Here is a 15,098-nt window from a genome sequence, read left to right as displayed (position 1 = left end):
CCAATATAAGATATAGATAGGTGATAGATGATAGATAGATGATAGATAGATAGATAGATAGATAGAATGAATAGAGATGTAGATAGAGATATGAAAGAGGTTCATTTTAAAGAATTGCTCACATTATTATGGGGGCTGGCAAGTCTGAAATCTGTAGGCAAGCCAGAATGGTAGGCATTCAGATAAGACTGGATATCACAGTCTTGAGTCCAAATCACGCAGGGAAAGGCCACAGTCTGGAACCTCAAGCAGGGTTTGTATATTGCAATCTTGAAACAAAATTGTATCTTTTCAGGAGATCTCAATCTTTGCTGTTTTTTTTTTTAAGTTTATTTATTTATTTAAGTAATCTCTACATGCAATTTGGGGCTTGAACCCATAACCTGAAGATCAAGAGTGGCATGATCTTCTGACTGAGCCAGCACAGCACCCTCAGTCTTTGCTTTTAAAGCCTTCATCTGATTGCATGAGGAGCACCATTATGGAGAATAATCTTGTTTTACTCAAAGTATACTGAGTTAAATATTCAAGTCTTAAAAAAATATACCTGTAGACTAGTGTTTGACCAAACAAATGAGCACACAGCCTAGCCAAGCTGACACATGAAATTACTTCTTCCTAAGAGACTTATTATTGAGAAGTGAGCATAGTCAATCTTATTTGGCCTAGGATATTCATATTACACAGCCAAGAAAAGATATAACAATTATATTTCAAATAAAATTATGATCTTAATTGGTAAACTCATCTACCTGTGTCCTTTGGCTCTACATAATAACCATATACATAATAATATAAATTAGTAAATCCATTCAATTACCTTGTTATAAGTTAATATTAATTACCAATTCACCATTTGGTTACTAGGCAAGTAAATCAAAGGTTAATCAGAAAGATTGAGAATATAGACACAAGAAAGTTTTTCCCATTTCTTACAGATTATGACCCTGGGGTGAATAAAGTTCTTTTCAAAGCCTCAGAGAGACTCCTATAGGAGAATATCTAAGCCAATCACAATGCATCAGGGTAATAGATTAATAACTACCCATATTTATTCTACCTATGGAGATTTACAGATGAAACAATATACATAGGGGGGACATTGGCCAAAGGGATTGAAGAGATGCATTCTTTTGCTGGTTTTAAATACTATAGCTCACTCCCTCTGCCCACTCTCAACCCCCTCTTCAGCACCCAAAAAGATTAGAGATAAAAAAGCAGTACCCATTAGTGACAACAAGGCGGTGAGAAGCTTTGAGTCTATCTCAGCTTTGCTTCACTAAATTGGTAAAATAAAGAGTAAAAGCAAAAGTTCCATCTGTGAATAATCATCCTGTAAGAAGGCAAAGATAGTGAAAAAGAGACATTGCACAGAGGGTTGTACATGTTGGACACACAGCAACATAGGCCACAACCTCTGTGAGTGCTAAGAAGGAGATGACAAGGTAATTCTGAGTATGGGACACAAACAACCTGGGTTTTGTCATTTGTAGACTCGGCCATCATAGATGGATGGCCAGTTAGTGCACTGCACAAGAGCACCGTATCTAAAGGTTTACCACTGGAATTTCAATATATTCACTTCTCTGAGAGCAAGTAGAGAGGGTAGAAATTCTCAGTCCTCTGACAGACTCCTGGCATTTTAAAGAGTGAGCAAGTGAATACTCAATGCTCCAGGTAGCACCCTGCCCATCTGAATCCCCAGATCATACCTACTGCTCTCAGAGGCCCATTTTCTATGCCCCAGCAGAAGCAAACCTAACAAGCCACATCTGAGGAGCCAAGGAAGAAAAGCAGTTGTGTTCACACCTGGTAGCATGGGGCCCCATGAACTGAGTGCTGCGAGCCTCTTAGAGCTTTGGAAAGCACCCATGAGCAAGCAGGATAAGAGATAGTAGAGGCATGTCGCTGGTAGAACCTTCTTCTGATACTTAAGTGACATTTCATTGGCAGAACTATCATTTAATTGAATTTAACCTGGAAGCCCCTGATTGAGCCCAAGACCCCTGTAAGCATCTGGCCCTCACTTTCCCTTCTTCAGGTGTGGGCCCTCTGATAAAGCTAGAGGGGAAGCTTCCTCACTTCCCATTTGTCTTGGTGGGGTGAATCTGTATAATTGTTCAGATTGTTTCCAGAATAAATTAACTTATAAAAATTTTGCTTGAGGAATGAGCAACTTCTAATGTGCTCAAAGACACCCTCTGGGCCAGAGACAGACCTGGACAAGCCAGTATGACATAATGGAGCACAGAAACAAAAGCTAAATAAAGAAGAGTTAGCCTCAGAATTGGACAGAATTAGAATTAAGTACTATCAAACCATTTTATAGGAGCCTGAACTTAACCTCTCTCAGTTTCCTCATTAGTATAGTAGTAATAAGGGACTGTTGGTGGAAGCTTGTGTAAGTAAAGCACGTGGTGCTTAGTAGGTATATAATCAATATCAGTCTGTTTTTCACTTAATTCTTCCATTATTGGAAGTCCTTGGGAGATGAGGATGAGGCAAGGAATTCAGTGTCAGAGTTTCATTGAGAGTGTAAATCTCAATTATTCCCTTGAATGAAGGGTAGAAACTGGCTTGGCAGGTGTGAAGGGTTGACAGTATTCTCTGTTGATCTGTTTCTCTATACCCAACCCCCTTTCCCCTTGCTCCCCCAGGGCACCTTCCCTTTCTGTAGTACATCTAAGAGTAGAAAAGGATAAACTTCCTCTTTTACAAGACATCGAAGGGCGAAGAAGGAGACACTTCCTCTTTTTCAGGATCTCTGGGGCAATGCAGGAAAAACTTAGGCGGTTACTGCTATGAACAAGTGACTACAATAAGTGAGCCAAACTCCATCACATGAATTCACTTCACCGGGTCGGCAAGTCAAGGCTAAAGCCCAACTCAGATAGCTTAGAATCCAGCTCAGTCCACAGAGTAATAATTTGATGAACACATACTAATGTCATTAATAGGTTTAGATTAGATTTTAGCCTATGTGCTCCCCACCTCTGCCTGAGATCAGCCATGCAAAAACGTGGCTGTTCCATCTTTAGAAAATGAACATCCCAGGCTTTGGTGATAAAGCAGCTAAGAACCCAAGACAGGAAAGCCCCTGGTCAATGATAGGGAGGCTGCCTGACATGCACGCTTTTCAAGGAATTTAGTACCTCTCTCAGGGTTGATTTCTGCCTGAAATAAAACCTATCTCCTTCCAATAGCATTTTATACTCGGTGCATGGAATCTTAAGAAGAACTTTACATGACAGGCAGGCAGAAGGCAGAGACCAGAGAAGAATTTAAAACTATTATGTACTAGACTGAAGTCACACTGGAAGCTATGAGCTTAGGGCCAGGATGCAGACCCTCAACTTCTGCATAGCTGAGGTGAGGTACAAGGCTCCCACCTTACAACCTGATTTCATTGGAGGGTTCAAAGTTTACATACTCCTAGTTAGTAGCAAGTTCTCTAGTATTTAAAAGGCAAAGAGAATGTGTTTTAGTGTAGAATTAGCACTAACTGCTATAACAAATAAGCCCTAAAACATACGATGTCTCAAACACAGTAAGTTTATTTCTTGCTCACATGAGGGCCAAAATGGTTATTTCTAATCTGTGGGTGGTGCTCCTCCAAGCAACGTTCAGAGTTCTTTCATCTTGGGGTTCCATTGTCTTCAACATGTGACTCCAAGTGGTGGAAAGGGAATAAGCATAGGGTCATACATGTAAGGTTTCTGAGCCAGGATGGGAGGTGGTACACATCACTTCCACCCACACTGCTCACAAGGCCACACACCCACAGCCAGAGAGGCTGGAAAGTGTACTCAGGCTTTGAACCAGGAAGAAGAAGAAATGGTTTTCTGAACTGCTGCCCAGTTACTGACCCAGAAAAAGAATGTGATTTTTCAGAATAGATGAACTTTAAAAAGTATAATTATATTCTTCACTGCCCTATTGACTGACCTCCTTTCTTTTTCCTTTCTAGTTAAACCTGAGGCTCCTTTTGACGTAAGAGTCATCTATCGAGAGGGAGCGAATGACTTTCTGGTGACATTTAACACATCTCACTTACAAAAGAAGTATGTAAAAGAATTAGTGCATGAGGTAGCCTATCGCCAAGAAAAAAATGAAAATGACTGGACGGTATGTAGATTAATGACCTTTATCCATTATAAGATTCATAAAGATGTATGTAGAAATATACTTAATAAATAAATTTATATAAAATACATAAAATTATAAAATACTTACATAAAACTCTAAAATAAAAACTTCTTAATGTCACAAATTTTATTGTTCCAGAGGTACATTTACCTGGGGAGGGCCCCTAGCAATTCTGTGTTCAAAATATACCCTTTACTGAGAGAAGCTCCACAAAGTATAAAAGTTTCAGGTTTCACAAAACCTAGATCTTCCCTGGACCATCCCATTCTAGCTCTCATGTTTTTTCTTGCTCTTTGTTTTGTCTTTATAATATCTCTAAATTAGGTTGTTGAACTCACAGTATAGATTAAGACCAAATAAATCCTCTTTATTTGGGGGGTCTCAAAAAGTACACAACTCTCAAGCCAAATCAGGCAAAAACCATGAACAAGTCATAGGGAGAATTTGGTCCATGGGAGTTGTGGAAGCAGCTTAAAGTATGGAGGTAGATGGAATATTTTTCTTCATGTTCTTTTTTTTTTTTTTCTAAAAACCTGAGTTCTTCATCCTTGAAGTAACAACCTTCATTTGTATCATAATCTGAAGTATTATTTAGACTCCATGAGTCCTGTCATCGGAATGGTCTGACTGTCCCTGAAATCTGTCTTGGGGAAAAGATGGGAAGAAAAGTAGAGTATCCCAGATTTTTCAGGTTCCTCTGAGCCTACTGGCTTAACTTCTGTCCTTTTTGTACCACTTGGGCAAAAACCAGATGATGACTTCTTCTCAAGGTGAAAAGAGTGTCTACTCATCCATACTGATCTCTTTGCTCAGGCCAGGATTAGCCTTCTCTGTTCAGAGCGTGCTTCTCTACAGTACTTAGATTATGTGTAATGTCTGTCCCAAACAGCCTCTCCCTCTTTCTACCCACCCACCACAAAAACTAGGTTAGTTTGATCCTGCCCTCCTGAGTCTTCATCTGAAAATTGCTCCAATGGAAAAGCAACTATAGTGAAGAGAAGAAGGATTTTTAAAATGGTATCAGGACAGTCAGTTTACTGCTTGTGGAAATAAACTAAATTAAATGCGTAACTTGCTCCCCAAAAAAATAATAATTTAAGGAAATTATTTAAAAGTGAAACTCTAAAAAAGGTAGAAAAATATATGTAAATGTCTATATAATCTTGAGATGAAGAAGAATATTCTAAGCATAAAAGCAGTAAAAAAAAGATGGCTACATAAAAATAAAGGCTTATAAATGTCAGCCTACATAATAAAGTCATAAGGCAAATTAGAAATTAGGATTAAATTGCCACACATACAAGGACAGATGGTGTGGATGGTTAATATCTTTCATCTATAAAAAGGTCTTATAAATCATTAAGGAAAGGATAAATGTAACAACAGAAAAATTAAGAAACTTGGAAATGTCTCATAAAATAAATACATAAATTCAATAAATATATGAAAACTAATAATTGAATAAGTCATTCCATTGTTACAAATGTAAATAACAATGGAATATCAACTTTTTACCCCTCAAACTGAAAGATGCTTTTTTTCCCTTAAGAATAATACACATTTTTGAAGGTACTGTAGCCTCTATATTGCTATCTGCAATGTAGAATGGGATCTTTCTAGAGAGAAATTATTCCTGCTCACTAACCTTACCATTCCCTTTTATTTCCCGTTGGAATGTGGAAGGGGTGAAAGGGAGGAGAAAACTGAAGTGTAGAAAGGAAGGTGGGAGCCTGGGAGTGATTTATAATCTCCTGGAGTGGGAGAGTCCAGCTCACCTGAACAAAGAACCATGGTACTGTTGCCCTGCTTGGCCACTGGTAGCATCATTTAGAAGCTCACACTTCATGACTCCTTTCTTAATGAGAGTACCCATATGACCAAGGGCATTCAATTTGAAATGATTTGAGGGATCTGGGCAGGACTTCTTTTTCAATCCTAAAAATGTAATGCCATGTTTTGCTCTTTAGTGTGTGAACTTATCCAGTACAAAGCTGACACTCCTACAGAGAAAGCTACAACCTGATGCAATGTATGAGATTAAAGTCCGGTCCATCCCTAACGCCAACTATTTCCAAGGCTTCTGGAGTGAATGGAGTCCAAGCTTCCACTTTAGAACTCCAGAGATCACAGGTGGGAAGTGACCACAGAGTGCTTCGCGTGTCAAAGTGTGTGAGTAAGAGTCAGAGGCAGAGAAATTAAATGAACCCACAAGTTAGGACTCCTCTGAGGGCATCCTTATGCTGTCTTTGGAGAATGACTTGCCATCTTTGCCCCTTTGGTGAGGAACAAGGAAGTGGTGGAACAGGGCCCTTGGTCATTGATCAAATGACCCTTCTGGTAGCATCAGTGACTCTACTGACCCAGCTGCTCTTGGGAACTGCTACTAATTCTGAACAAAAGCCCTACCTACTACCCCTACTCTACCAATTAAGAATGGAATCCCGATGGCTGGTCTCTGTAAAGCCCCTCCAGGGAGCACCTTTGGTGATGGAAGATGGGCAAGCGAGTGCTGCTCTTCCATGGCTCCTTTCTCAGAATAACAAAGATATCCATGTGGTGTAGGAGAATGGTCAGAGAACCAAAGAACATGGCTCAGGCAGGCCCCCGAGGAACCAAACCATGGCACCTATACCCTCTCTTTGAGGTATGAGGGGACCATTCTGTCATCCCAGCCTCCCTTTCTCAGACTGGAAATTGCTGAGCCTGCAGCCTGGAGCCTCAGTTTCACCAGTCCCCTACTGGGCCTCCTTCTCTTGGTGGTGGGAGTTGGGGAGAGACTGCTGCTATCTTTGATGCCTGGTCACCTTCGTATCTCAAGTGACAGATGTTCTAGACCCGGTCACCCAATTCAGTGCCACTTACTGAAGCCAAAATTCCTAGTGCATAAGGCTGGTACATCATCCTGTTCACTGGAGAGCAACTTTGAAGAAATAATAAAATTGTCCTAAGTCACTAAACAAACTTAAAGCACCCTGAAAGCCTCCCCTACTGCATGGTTCATGATTGCTCACCAAGTTCTGTCCTTGCCGTTCCAGGGCGGATGGATCCTGTTTTACTAACTATTAGCATCCTGAGTTTCTTCTCTGTGACTCTGATGGTCATCTTGGCCTTTGCATTATGGAAAAAAAGGTGAGCTTTAAGTAATCAGGACGTTAGTTACAGGGGGTCCCAGAGAGTTGGAGCTCTAACCCTATTTATTGATGTGAAAACTACAAAGGAGAATAAGGCATTTCAGGAATTGCAGTGCCCATATTCCTCCCCACCCTAAACACTGGTGAATTTTCACAATTCCTAATGGGTGAAAATATGTAAATGGATATAGGGCAAACTTTTTATCCTAAAGGAATAGTAACCAAGCTTCCAGAATGTCTGGGCAGCAGAGGGTACCCAGGAAAAATGCAGAATGTATTTGAAGTCTTGAATTTCAGCACATGGATTCGTGGGACTTTTGCATTCTACCCCATGACAGATCCATGCTTGCTTCATGCTAAAAATGATGTTCTTGACATATACCATCAAGTTATTAATGTTCTAGGAAGGTGCCCACAACACAGATATATTCCAATTTGAAAAGGGACACCTTAAAGCAATTTCCTCACGTGATTTAAAAAATATCCCTCACTTCCACCAAAATCAGAGCAGAAGAGTTGCTGCTACTAGAGAGAAGGAATAAGTTGACAACACCTCTATCAGGAGGAGATGAATAGGGCAAATGTTGGTTTCATAGCTAAGCCATTGCCAAACCTCACTGTTCCTCGTCTCCGGCGATCTCTCCCAGAGGTGTTCATAGAGATCATGGACAGTGATCCCTCAGTGAATTGATAGGACACCCGAGGCCCAGGGAAGGCAAATCACTTGTCCAAGGTCACCCCCCTAGTTGTGGCAGAGCCAAGACTAGAAATGTGCTCTTCTGATTTTTGGCTCAGAATGAGTGAAAAGACCATTCATTTCCTCTCTCTCGATGTCCTCTTCTTTCAGAATTAAGCCTATGGTGTGGCCCAGTCTTCCTGATCATAAGAAGACTCTGGAACAACTGTGTAAAAAACCAAAAAAGGTGAGTGCTTCTGGGGCTTCTATCACAATGCTGGGGGCATCCCAGTAGGCAACAATGGTAGTGCAGGATAGGAAAGAGCTGAACCACAAGTTTTGGTCTTTTGTGCATCCCATGACTAGGGTCCCTCATGAGATCCTGGCTGGAGCTCCCTAGAGGGGCAACTAAATGAGATACAAGCCTCAGAAGTCTCCCAGGATTCCCCAGGGCTGGAGGGCAGGGCCAGTATCATTCAGACTCTGGCAGAGTCAACTAGAACATGTGGGTAATTTTCCAACATTCTCTGATAAACCCCTGTCAGAAAGTTCTTTACATCCTTCCCTAACGTGAACCTTTGCTGGTGTCTCTTTGGAGCACTCTCAATGCCTTCTCTCTTCTTTGGTGCAGAATTTGAATGTGAGTTTCAATCCTGAAAGTTTCCTGGACTGCCAGATTCATAAGGTGGATGGCATTCAAGCTAGAGATGAAGCAGAAAGCTTTCTGCAAGACACTTCTCCACAGCTAGACGAGTCTGAAAAGCAGAGGCTTGGAGGGGGCTTGCAGGGCCCTACTTGGCCACCTGAGCATGCAGTCATCACCCCAAAAACTTTCAGAGGAGATCCACCTTTCGGATGCCTGGCCGGGAATGTCAGTATGTTTGAGGCCCTTGCACTCCCCTCTTCCAGGTCTGCAGACTGCAGGGAAGGTGGCAAGAATGGGCCCCATGTGTACCAGGGTCTACTGCTTGGCCCTGGAACTACAAGCGGCACAGTGCCCACTCCATTTCCTTTCCAATCAGGAATCCTGACACCGAACCCAGCTGCCCAGGGACAGCCTGTGCTCACTTCTCTGGGATCAAGTCAGGAAGAAGCATATGTCACCATGTCCAGCTTCTACCAAAACCAGTGAATTGACAGAAGTGCAGGACTGGAACCATGATGACTGACAAAGATGACAGGGCCCTTACCTACTCTCCCTTGCAGCACAAAGAAAATGAAATTAATGCAAGCACTCCATATAATCTATAGGATTCTCAAACATAGCTTGGACCACTCCTCCCCAACCCAGGGGCATCTGGCTTAAGGCAGGAGCACTCTGCTTCAGACAACCCAAATTATTCCATTATTTCAGAAAGGAAAAAAAAAGCAGGAAAGAGTGAAAGGGTGGAGGAGAGGAAAGTGGGGAACAGAAGGCAGGAAGAGGGCAAGGGAAGACAGAAGGAAGTAGAACAGGGATGATAGCTACCATTATTAGGACTCACTGTGTGTTCTATGCTCTCTACAGCTTGTCTCTCTGCATCCTCATGGTGATCCTGGGCCATTGGCACAATTGTTGTTGTTGTTATTATTATTCTCTCCATTAACAGATGATGAAACTGACGCTTAGAGGTGTTAAGTAACTTGTCCATTTTGCCCCCACTCAGCTTTGTTTGATGGCCAGGAGTCTAACTGTGCCCCACCCGCCTGATGCCACCAACTGAGCCATGTGCCTCCACCTTGACTAGGGATGGTCACATTCTCAAGTGCCAGACCTCACTAATAACAAATGAGATGACAAAAAAAAAATGAGATGACTATAGAATTTATTGTCCAAACTGGGCAGCTTTTGAAAATGAAAAGGGAAGTTATACATACTCCAGGACAAGCAGCGTAAGCCAGGAGTGTCCCAGACACACAGAGATATGACCACTAAACTAAAAAGGCTAAGAGAAAGAAGGGGTCACACAGTGTGCAAACTACCATGGCCAGCCACATCTATGAAAACTGAAGAAGGCAAGAAAAACTCACCAATCCCATTTGATTTTGTTTTTCTGAAAAAGAAGAAGCCCAGAATTTCTAGTTAGTTATCAAGAGTATGATTCTCTTGCTACCACCACCCAGCTACATCCATCGATAATAGAAGAGACTGTTGCCAGCTCTGGACTCAGGTGCATTTGAGCAATGAGCCCAAAATAACCTTTCTATGTGTGTAGAGATTGCCCCAACCCAAATGTGTCTACAAACCGTCCTGAGTGTGATGGCCATGGATGTGGCCACAAGCTTCGGGGAGAAGACCTACACGCACATGCAGTGAGTGAGCTGACTATGGCCATGTTCTTAAAGATAAGGAAGATTTGACATGCATCCTCTTGCATTTCTTGGTCTAGGTGAATTCCTAGTGACTATCTCAAACCAAGAACCAAGTCAAGATAGCTGAGCAATTGCAACCGGGGACAGTGCAGCCGAGGCCTCTACCGCAGGCCCCCCGCCCCTGGGTACATGCAGAACCACACAGGGCAGCCAAGGCACAGGAAGACATGAAGGGCATAGGTCCAGGGTTGGGTTTTGTTTTGTTCAGGAGTTTGTCACTGTTGTTGTTGTTGTTGTTGATATTTTGTATCTTTTTGTTCTGGTTTTAGTTTGTTGAAGGGGGGGCGGCGAAGTGTTTTTAATTTTCTTGTTTGTTTTGTTTTGTGATATCTGTGAAGGGGGTTTTAGATTTTGTAGAACAGATCTTAACTGTTGGCTTAGAGGTCTAATGATAATAAGATCATTTATTCTTCGTCAGGCATTGTATTTTCCAAATCCTTTTCTCTGAATCAATAGTGATGAATATAATCTCACATTCTTTTAGATTTGCTTAGTGCTTTTGTGATTTTCAAAGCATTTCCATAAGCATTATCCCTTTTTTTTCCCTTGACAAGTATTTATGGAAAGCCTCCCACGTACCAACCGCAGGGTTGGGTGCAGGGGATCTAAGACAAATAAAGCTGGGGGCCTCATAAAGTAGAAAATCTAATGAGGGTGGGTGGCAGCTTCATAAACAAATGACCATAGTAACACGAAGTGCTATAATAGAGGCATTTCCAAGTGCCCTGTTGAAGACAATCAGGAGAGATGCCAAAAAAGGGATACACGTCTACCCAGAGGAAAAGCAGAATCGGCCTGGCGTGTCAGCAGCAGAAGACCTTTCCACCAGCCGGACGTGTGTTCTTTACCTTTTGTAGAAATGGGAACCGGGTCTCAAAGAGGAGGTTATCCTAGGAAACCTCATGCCAACCTGGTCCTGTACCTTATCCACAGAGGTCCTATGAACTGTGTCATTGTTAGCTTTCGTTTATGGAAAAGTTGGGCACAGAGAGGACAAATAAGTTACTCAGCCTTAAGTGTGAAGTCAGGACTGGAAGGCATTAAGTTTATTTCCCTGTAACAGTAGACAGTCTCTCAAAAAAATGAGGGGGTAAGTCTTGAGGAAGACTCTAGCTCTAAAATCCCGTGTTTCGGGATTGTTGGGCACAGATTATCATTTGAATTTCATGTGTGAATGTCTGTCTGTTACTGGAGGGATTTAAAGTCCATGTACTATACTCATAATCGGAACTGCTGCTAACGCGTGATGTTCTACTCAGGGACAACGTATAATGTCAGATTACAAGTTTGTTCTGACCGACCTCCTTTTGGATTTCATGAAGAAAGAAAAGCTGGTGAGAGCCCATGCATAAGTCAGAGATGGAAACTGCTAGTTCTATATAGCATGAAATGAAAACTGTTAAGCAGGCAGCTCATTTGGTCGATTAAACAGTCCTGGCTGGATCTAGGGAGCCCTGGCTTATTTGCCTGATTTTCCACTAACCTTTGCCTCTCCTGTCATTCTGGTTTCCATGGAAACTTGCTTCAGAAAAGCCAAGTATAAGCTATTTCAGATGTGCATACTTGTGTTTTCATAGCACTTCTGGAAGGGCTACAAGACAGAGCTGGCCAGGAAGGTGATGAGAACATGTGGTAAGACAACTGGAATGGTACAGGTCAGATGGAATTTGTCAGCTCAGTGGTTTTTCTTTGGGGTTATTTTAAAAACTCTCAATCGTTCACTACAGTGAAGGGTCTCTGATTTGTACCTCCCATGTGCATTACAAACATTTTGCAGAGCTGCTAAGTGTATAAGTATCCAATGTGTGTGATCATCTCATATTTAATTAAACGCTATGGAATTCTCTGTGCTTGTACTTGTCTTCCGTGAGGAATAGGGACAAAATGGGCCACAGTTCTCCTTAGCCACTGAGAGCATTCTGGTGTCATTTGCTGTTATTTTATATTTGGATGTTCATGGGAAATGCATTCATCCATTGAGTAGTGAATTCACAAATTAATGAATTAACAGCAATTTGTTGAGTATCTGCTTTGCACTACTTTGTCCTGTGCTAGCTATAGGAGTTACAGAGATGAGATGCACTGTTTCCAGCTTACAGTCACCGGGGGACAGAGACACATAGGAACAGTGACAGTGTCATATCACAGCCTTTAAGGCAACGTGTTATCAGGATTCTCAGCTGAAGCAATAGTAACAAATTTAGGCTGTTCAGAGCTGAAAAGGAATTTAATAAAGGCTACTAGAGTCCTCCCAGATATCTGAGAGGGTCAGAGAACCAAACATGGAGTTCCCACAGCCACCCCTTATCTCTACCACTGGCACCCCCAGGAACTGAAATCGGCCTCCTCCACGGCCACCACCAACCCCAGAGCAGATTTGGTAGCTATGTCTGGCAGCGTCACGTCACTGGCCACCGATTTAAAGGAGGGGCTGGAGCCAGTGGTTCGGTATAACTATGCCTAGCTGGGGTACCTGCACTCAAGCGATGGGGAGCAGAGAAGAACATAGCTGGCGGTCGCATCTCCTACAGTAAGAGGCGGTGTCTCATAGAGTGGGGTGGTCCCCAAATATATGAATGAGCTTCTGCTGCTGGCCGGGGGAAAAAAATTATAAAAGACCAGAAGAGGTAATGTGAAGGAAATCGCACTTTGATGTAGCAGTGCAGAGTAAGCAGGAATGTGCCAGATAAAGGAGTGTGGAGGACATTTCTTGGCAAAGGAAACAGTGTGCTCAAAGTCACGGATCTGTGAGAACACAGGACATTCGGGGAGTTACACATACAAAAGGTGATGTCTCCTTGTCCTTCTTGTTGAGAACAGTAGAGTGTTGATTGTCAGACATAGGGCACTTTCATAAAAAATAATACATATCTTCCTGGAACATTTTATTTTAGTTAGAAACATCTGCCTATATGTTCTTTCCCCACTCATTTGTAACAAGGCCAAAGCCACTCCTTTGGGTTGTGGGCTGTTGACCGTGGTTTCACATTGTCTTTCTTTGCTAAAGCACACTGCAACACATCATCTCTTCTCCCTAGTTTTGCTTTCTTTAAGATGGATAAGGACTTTCAGACCCAAAAAAGAAAATCTAAGTGTAAGTGGCTAACTTCTAAAGGTATTCTCCAGCTTAATCTCATATCATCGTGTTTTCAATGCTGTGGTAGCAAGATTCTTTCAACGTGACTTTGTCAGGTTTTTTCAAACCATTGAAGGTTGTCATAGATCAACGTCAATCTTTCTTTGCATACTTGTACTTTATTGGCCTCGTAATATGGTTACAATAACAGGTCTAACTGGTCTAAACAAGTCTGGAACATGCAGAACTGACTTGGGTGAGTTTAAGTTTCACTGGGTGAGTACAGAATGTTCTAGAGGATAACCTGCTAGCCGCCAAGTCTCAGTGTAGATGTCAGTGTATCTCACAGAGAGAATGAAGGGTGCGGGTTCCTTCAGCAGGTGGTTCAGTGGAAGCCATCCTCAGGCAGAGAGTCTGCTGAGCAGAGGCTGATATGGCACTTGGCAGAGTTAGTGGGGGCCAGTGGTTAAGCGTTTGACATGCCAGTCTCAGAAGTTTTGATTTAGTCCTCAAGTGGTGGGAGTACTTGGGAGGATTTTAATCAGGTGCAGCATAATAAATTCCATGTGTGATCAGGGTTTATGGAGGAATCCTATAACACCTTGTGCTTACCTCTACTGTCACCACGTTGATTTGTCACTACCTAATCTGACTCCCCTATGGGCTTCTACACTCTGGTGGAGACAATTGTGACTTATTGGGATTTATGTCTGTTGCTAAACACAATACCTAAGATCCAGACAGCACTCAATCATAACGTGGAATGAATGAATCAGCATGTTAGCGAATGATATTGCATTAGTCAGTGTCTTTCTTCATAACCATTCAGGATAGAATGATGCCAGGCCGGGATGCTCAGAGGCAGGCACTGCATCTCTGAGAGAGTAGAACATCTGGGCAGCCACGTGTAAGAAGTCGGTTGCCTTCCCCATCCACAGTTACCTCCCCAGCTGCACTCTTAACCACTGTAACCACAGACATGGGGAAACAATAGGGTAGGGGAGAGAATTTTCCAAAGCTTCATTTCTCTGATGAATGTCTGAATTTAATTTTGCTTATTTACTTATTTTTTTATTTTAGATGCACATTAAAGTCTAATCTAACTTCTACATTTTAATGGCTCGTGGCATTTTTGTGAGATTTGTGTATAGCTTGTAGTGAGGCAGCTGTTAAGGCAAAGAAAGTATGATGCATAAAACTCGGTGGGTCAGAGGAATACGTTAATACTCACAAAGCAACTGGTGAAAACAAATGTGAAACAAACAACATAAGATGCCCCTGAGGTTTGAAAAATAAAACTCCAATGCCAAATTCTGCAGAAATACTTGAATTGATCTTGTGGACCTCTCAACTGTAAATTATGAGGGTCAGTTCCTTTCTACTCTGGCTAAAGGTTTCTCAGTGAGGAGAAGAGAATTCACAGAGACTGAGAAGGACTTTTTCTTTTTTTCTGACAAATTAGTTGCTGCAAACTATGAATCAAACTAATCACTAAGCGAAAAGGACAAATAATCAGAAAGCATTTTAATATGCTAAAGACACTGTGATAAGTGGATAATAGTAAAATGTTACTTTTATAGTTTAAGGAATAACTGGTTTAATTAGATAAAAATTCAGTAAGTGTTATTCCATGAGACTGATGAATATGCTGTCAAGTCCCTTTTTTACCATCAATAAACTTTCATGGATTGAAATGTGAGAGTAACAGTGTAGATTT

At 41.9% G+C, this 15,098-nt stretch overlaps 1 protein-coding gene across 5 annotated transcripts in view; it reads left to right on the top strand.

The window, feature by feature from the left end:
* The window catches only part of IL7R (interleukin 7 receptor), a 37,084-nt gene extending 22,594 nt beyond the window's left edge, over nucleotides 1-14,490 (top strand). For all 5 annotated transcript variants that reach the window (XM_072824907.1, XM_072824906.1, XM_072824909.1 and 2 more), the window contains 5 exons: nucleotides 3,968-4,125; nucleotides 6,114-6,276; nucleotides 7,182-7,275; nucleotides 8,125-8,200; nucleotides 8,585-14,490. In XM_072824907.1, coding sequence (XP_072681008.1) covers nucleotides 3,968-4,125; nucleotides 6,114-6,276; nucleotides 7,182-7,275; nucleotides 8,125-8,200; nucleotides 8,585-9,085 — 992 coding nt within the window. In that variant the 3' untranslated portion in view covers nucleotides 9,086-14,490. The remainder of the gene's footprint in view (nucleotides 1-3,967; nucleotides 4,126-6,113; nucleotides 6,277-7,181; nucleotides 7,276-8,124; nucleotides 8,201-8,584) is intronic.
* Nucleotides 14,491-15,098: the final 608 nt, after the last annotated feature.

This window comes from Canis lupus, chromosome 4, assembly GCF_048164855.1.
Source record: "Canis lupus baileyi chromosome 4, mCanLup2.hap1, whole genome shotgun sequence".
NCBI lineage: Eukaryota > Metazoa > Chordata > Mammalia > Carnivora > Canidae > Canis > Canis lupus.
This window is presented reverse-complemented; position numbering and strand designations above follow the sequence as displayed.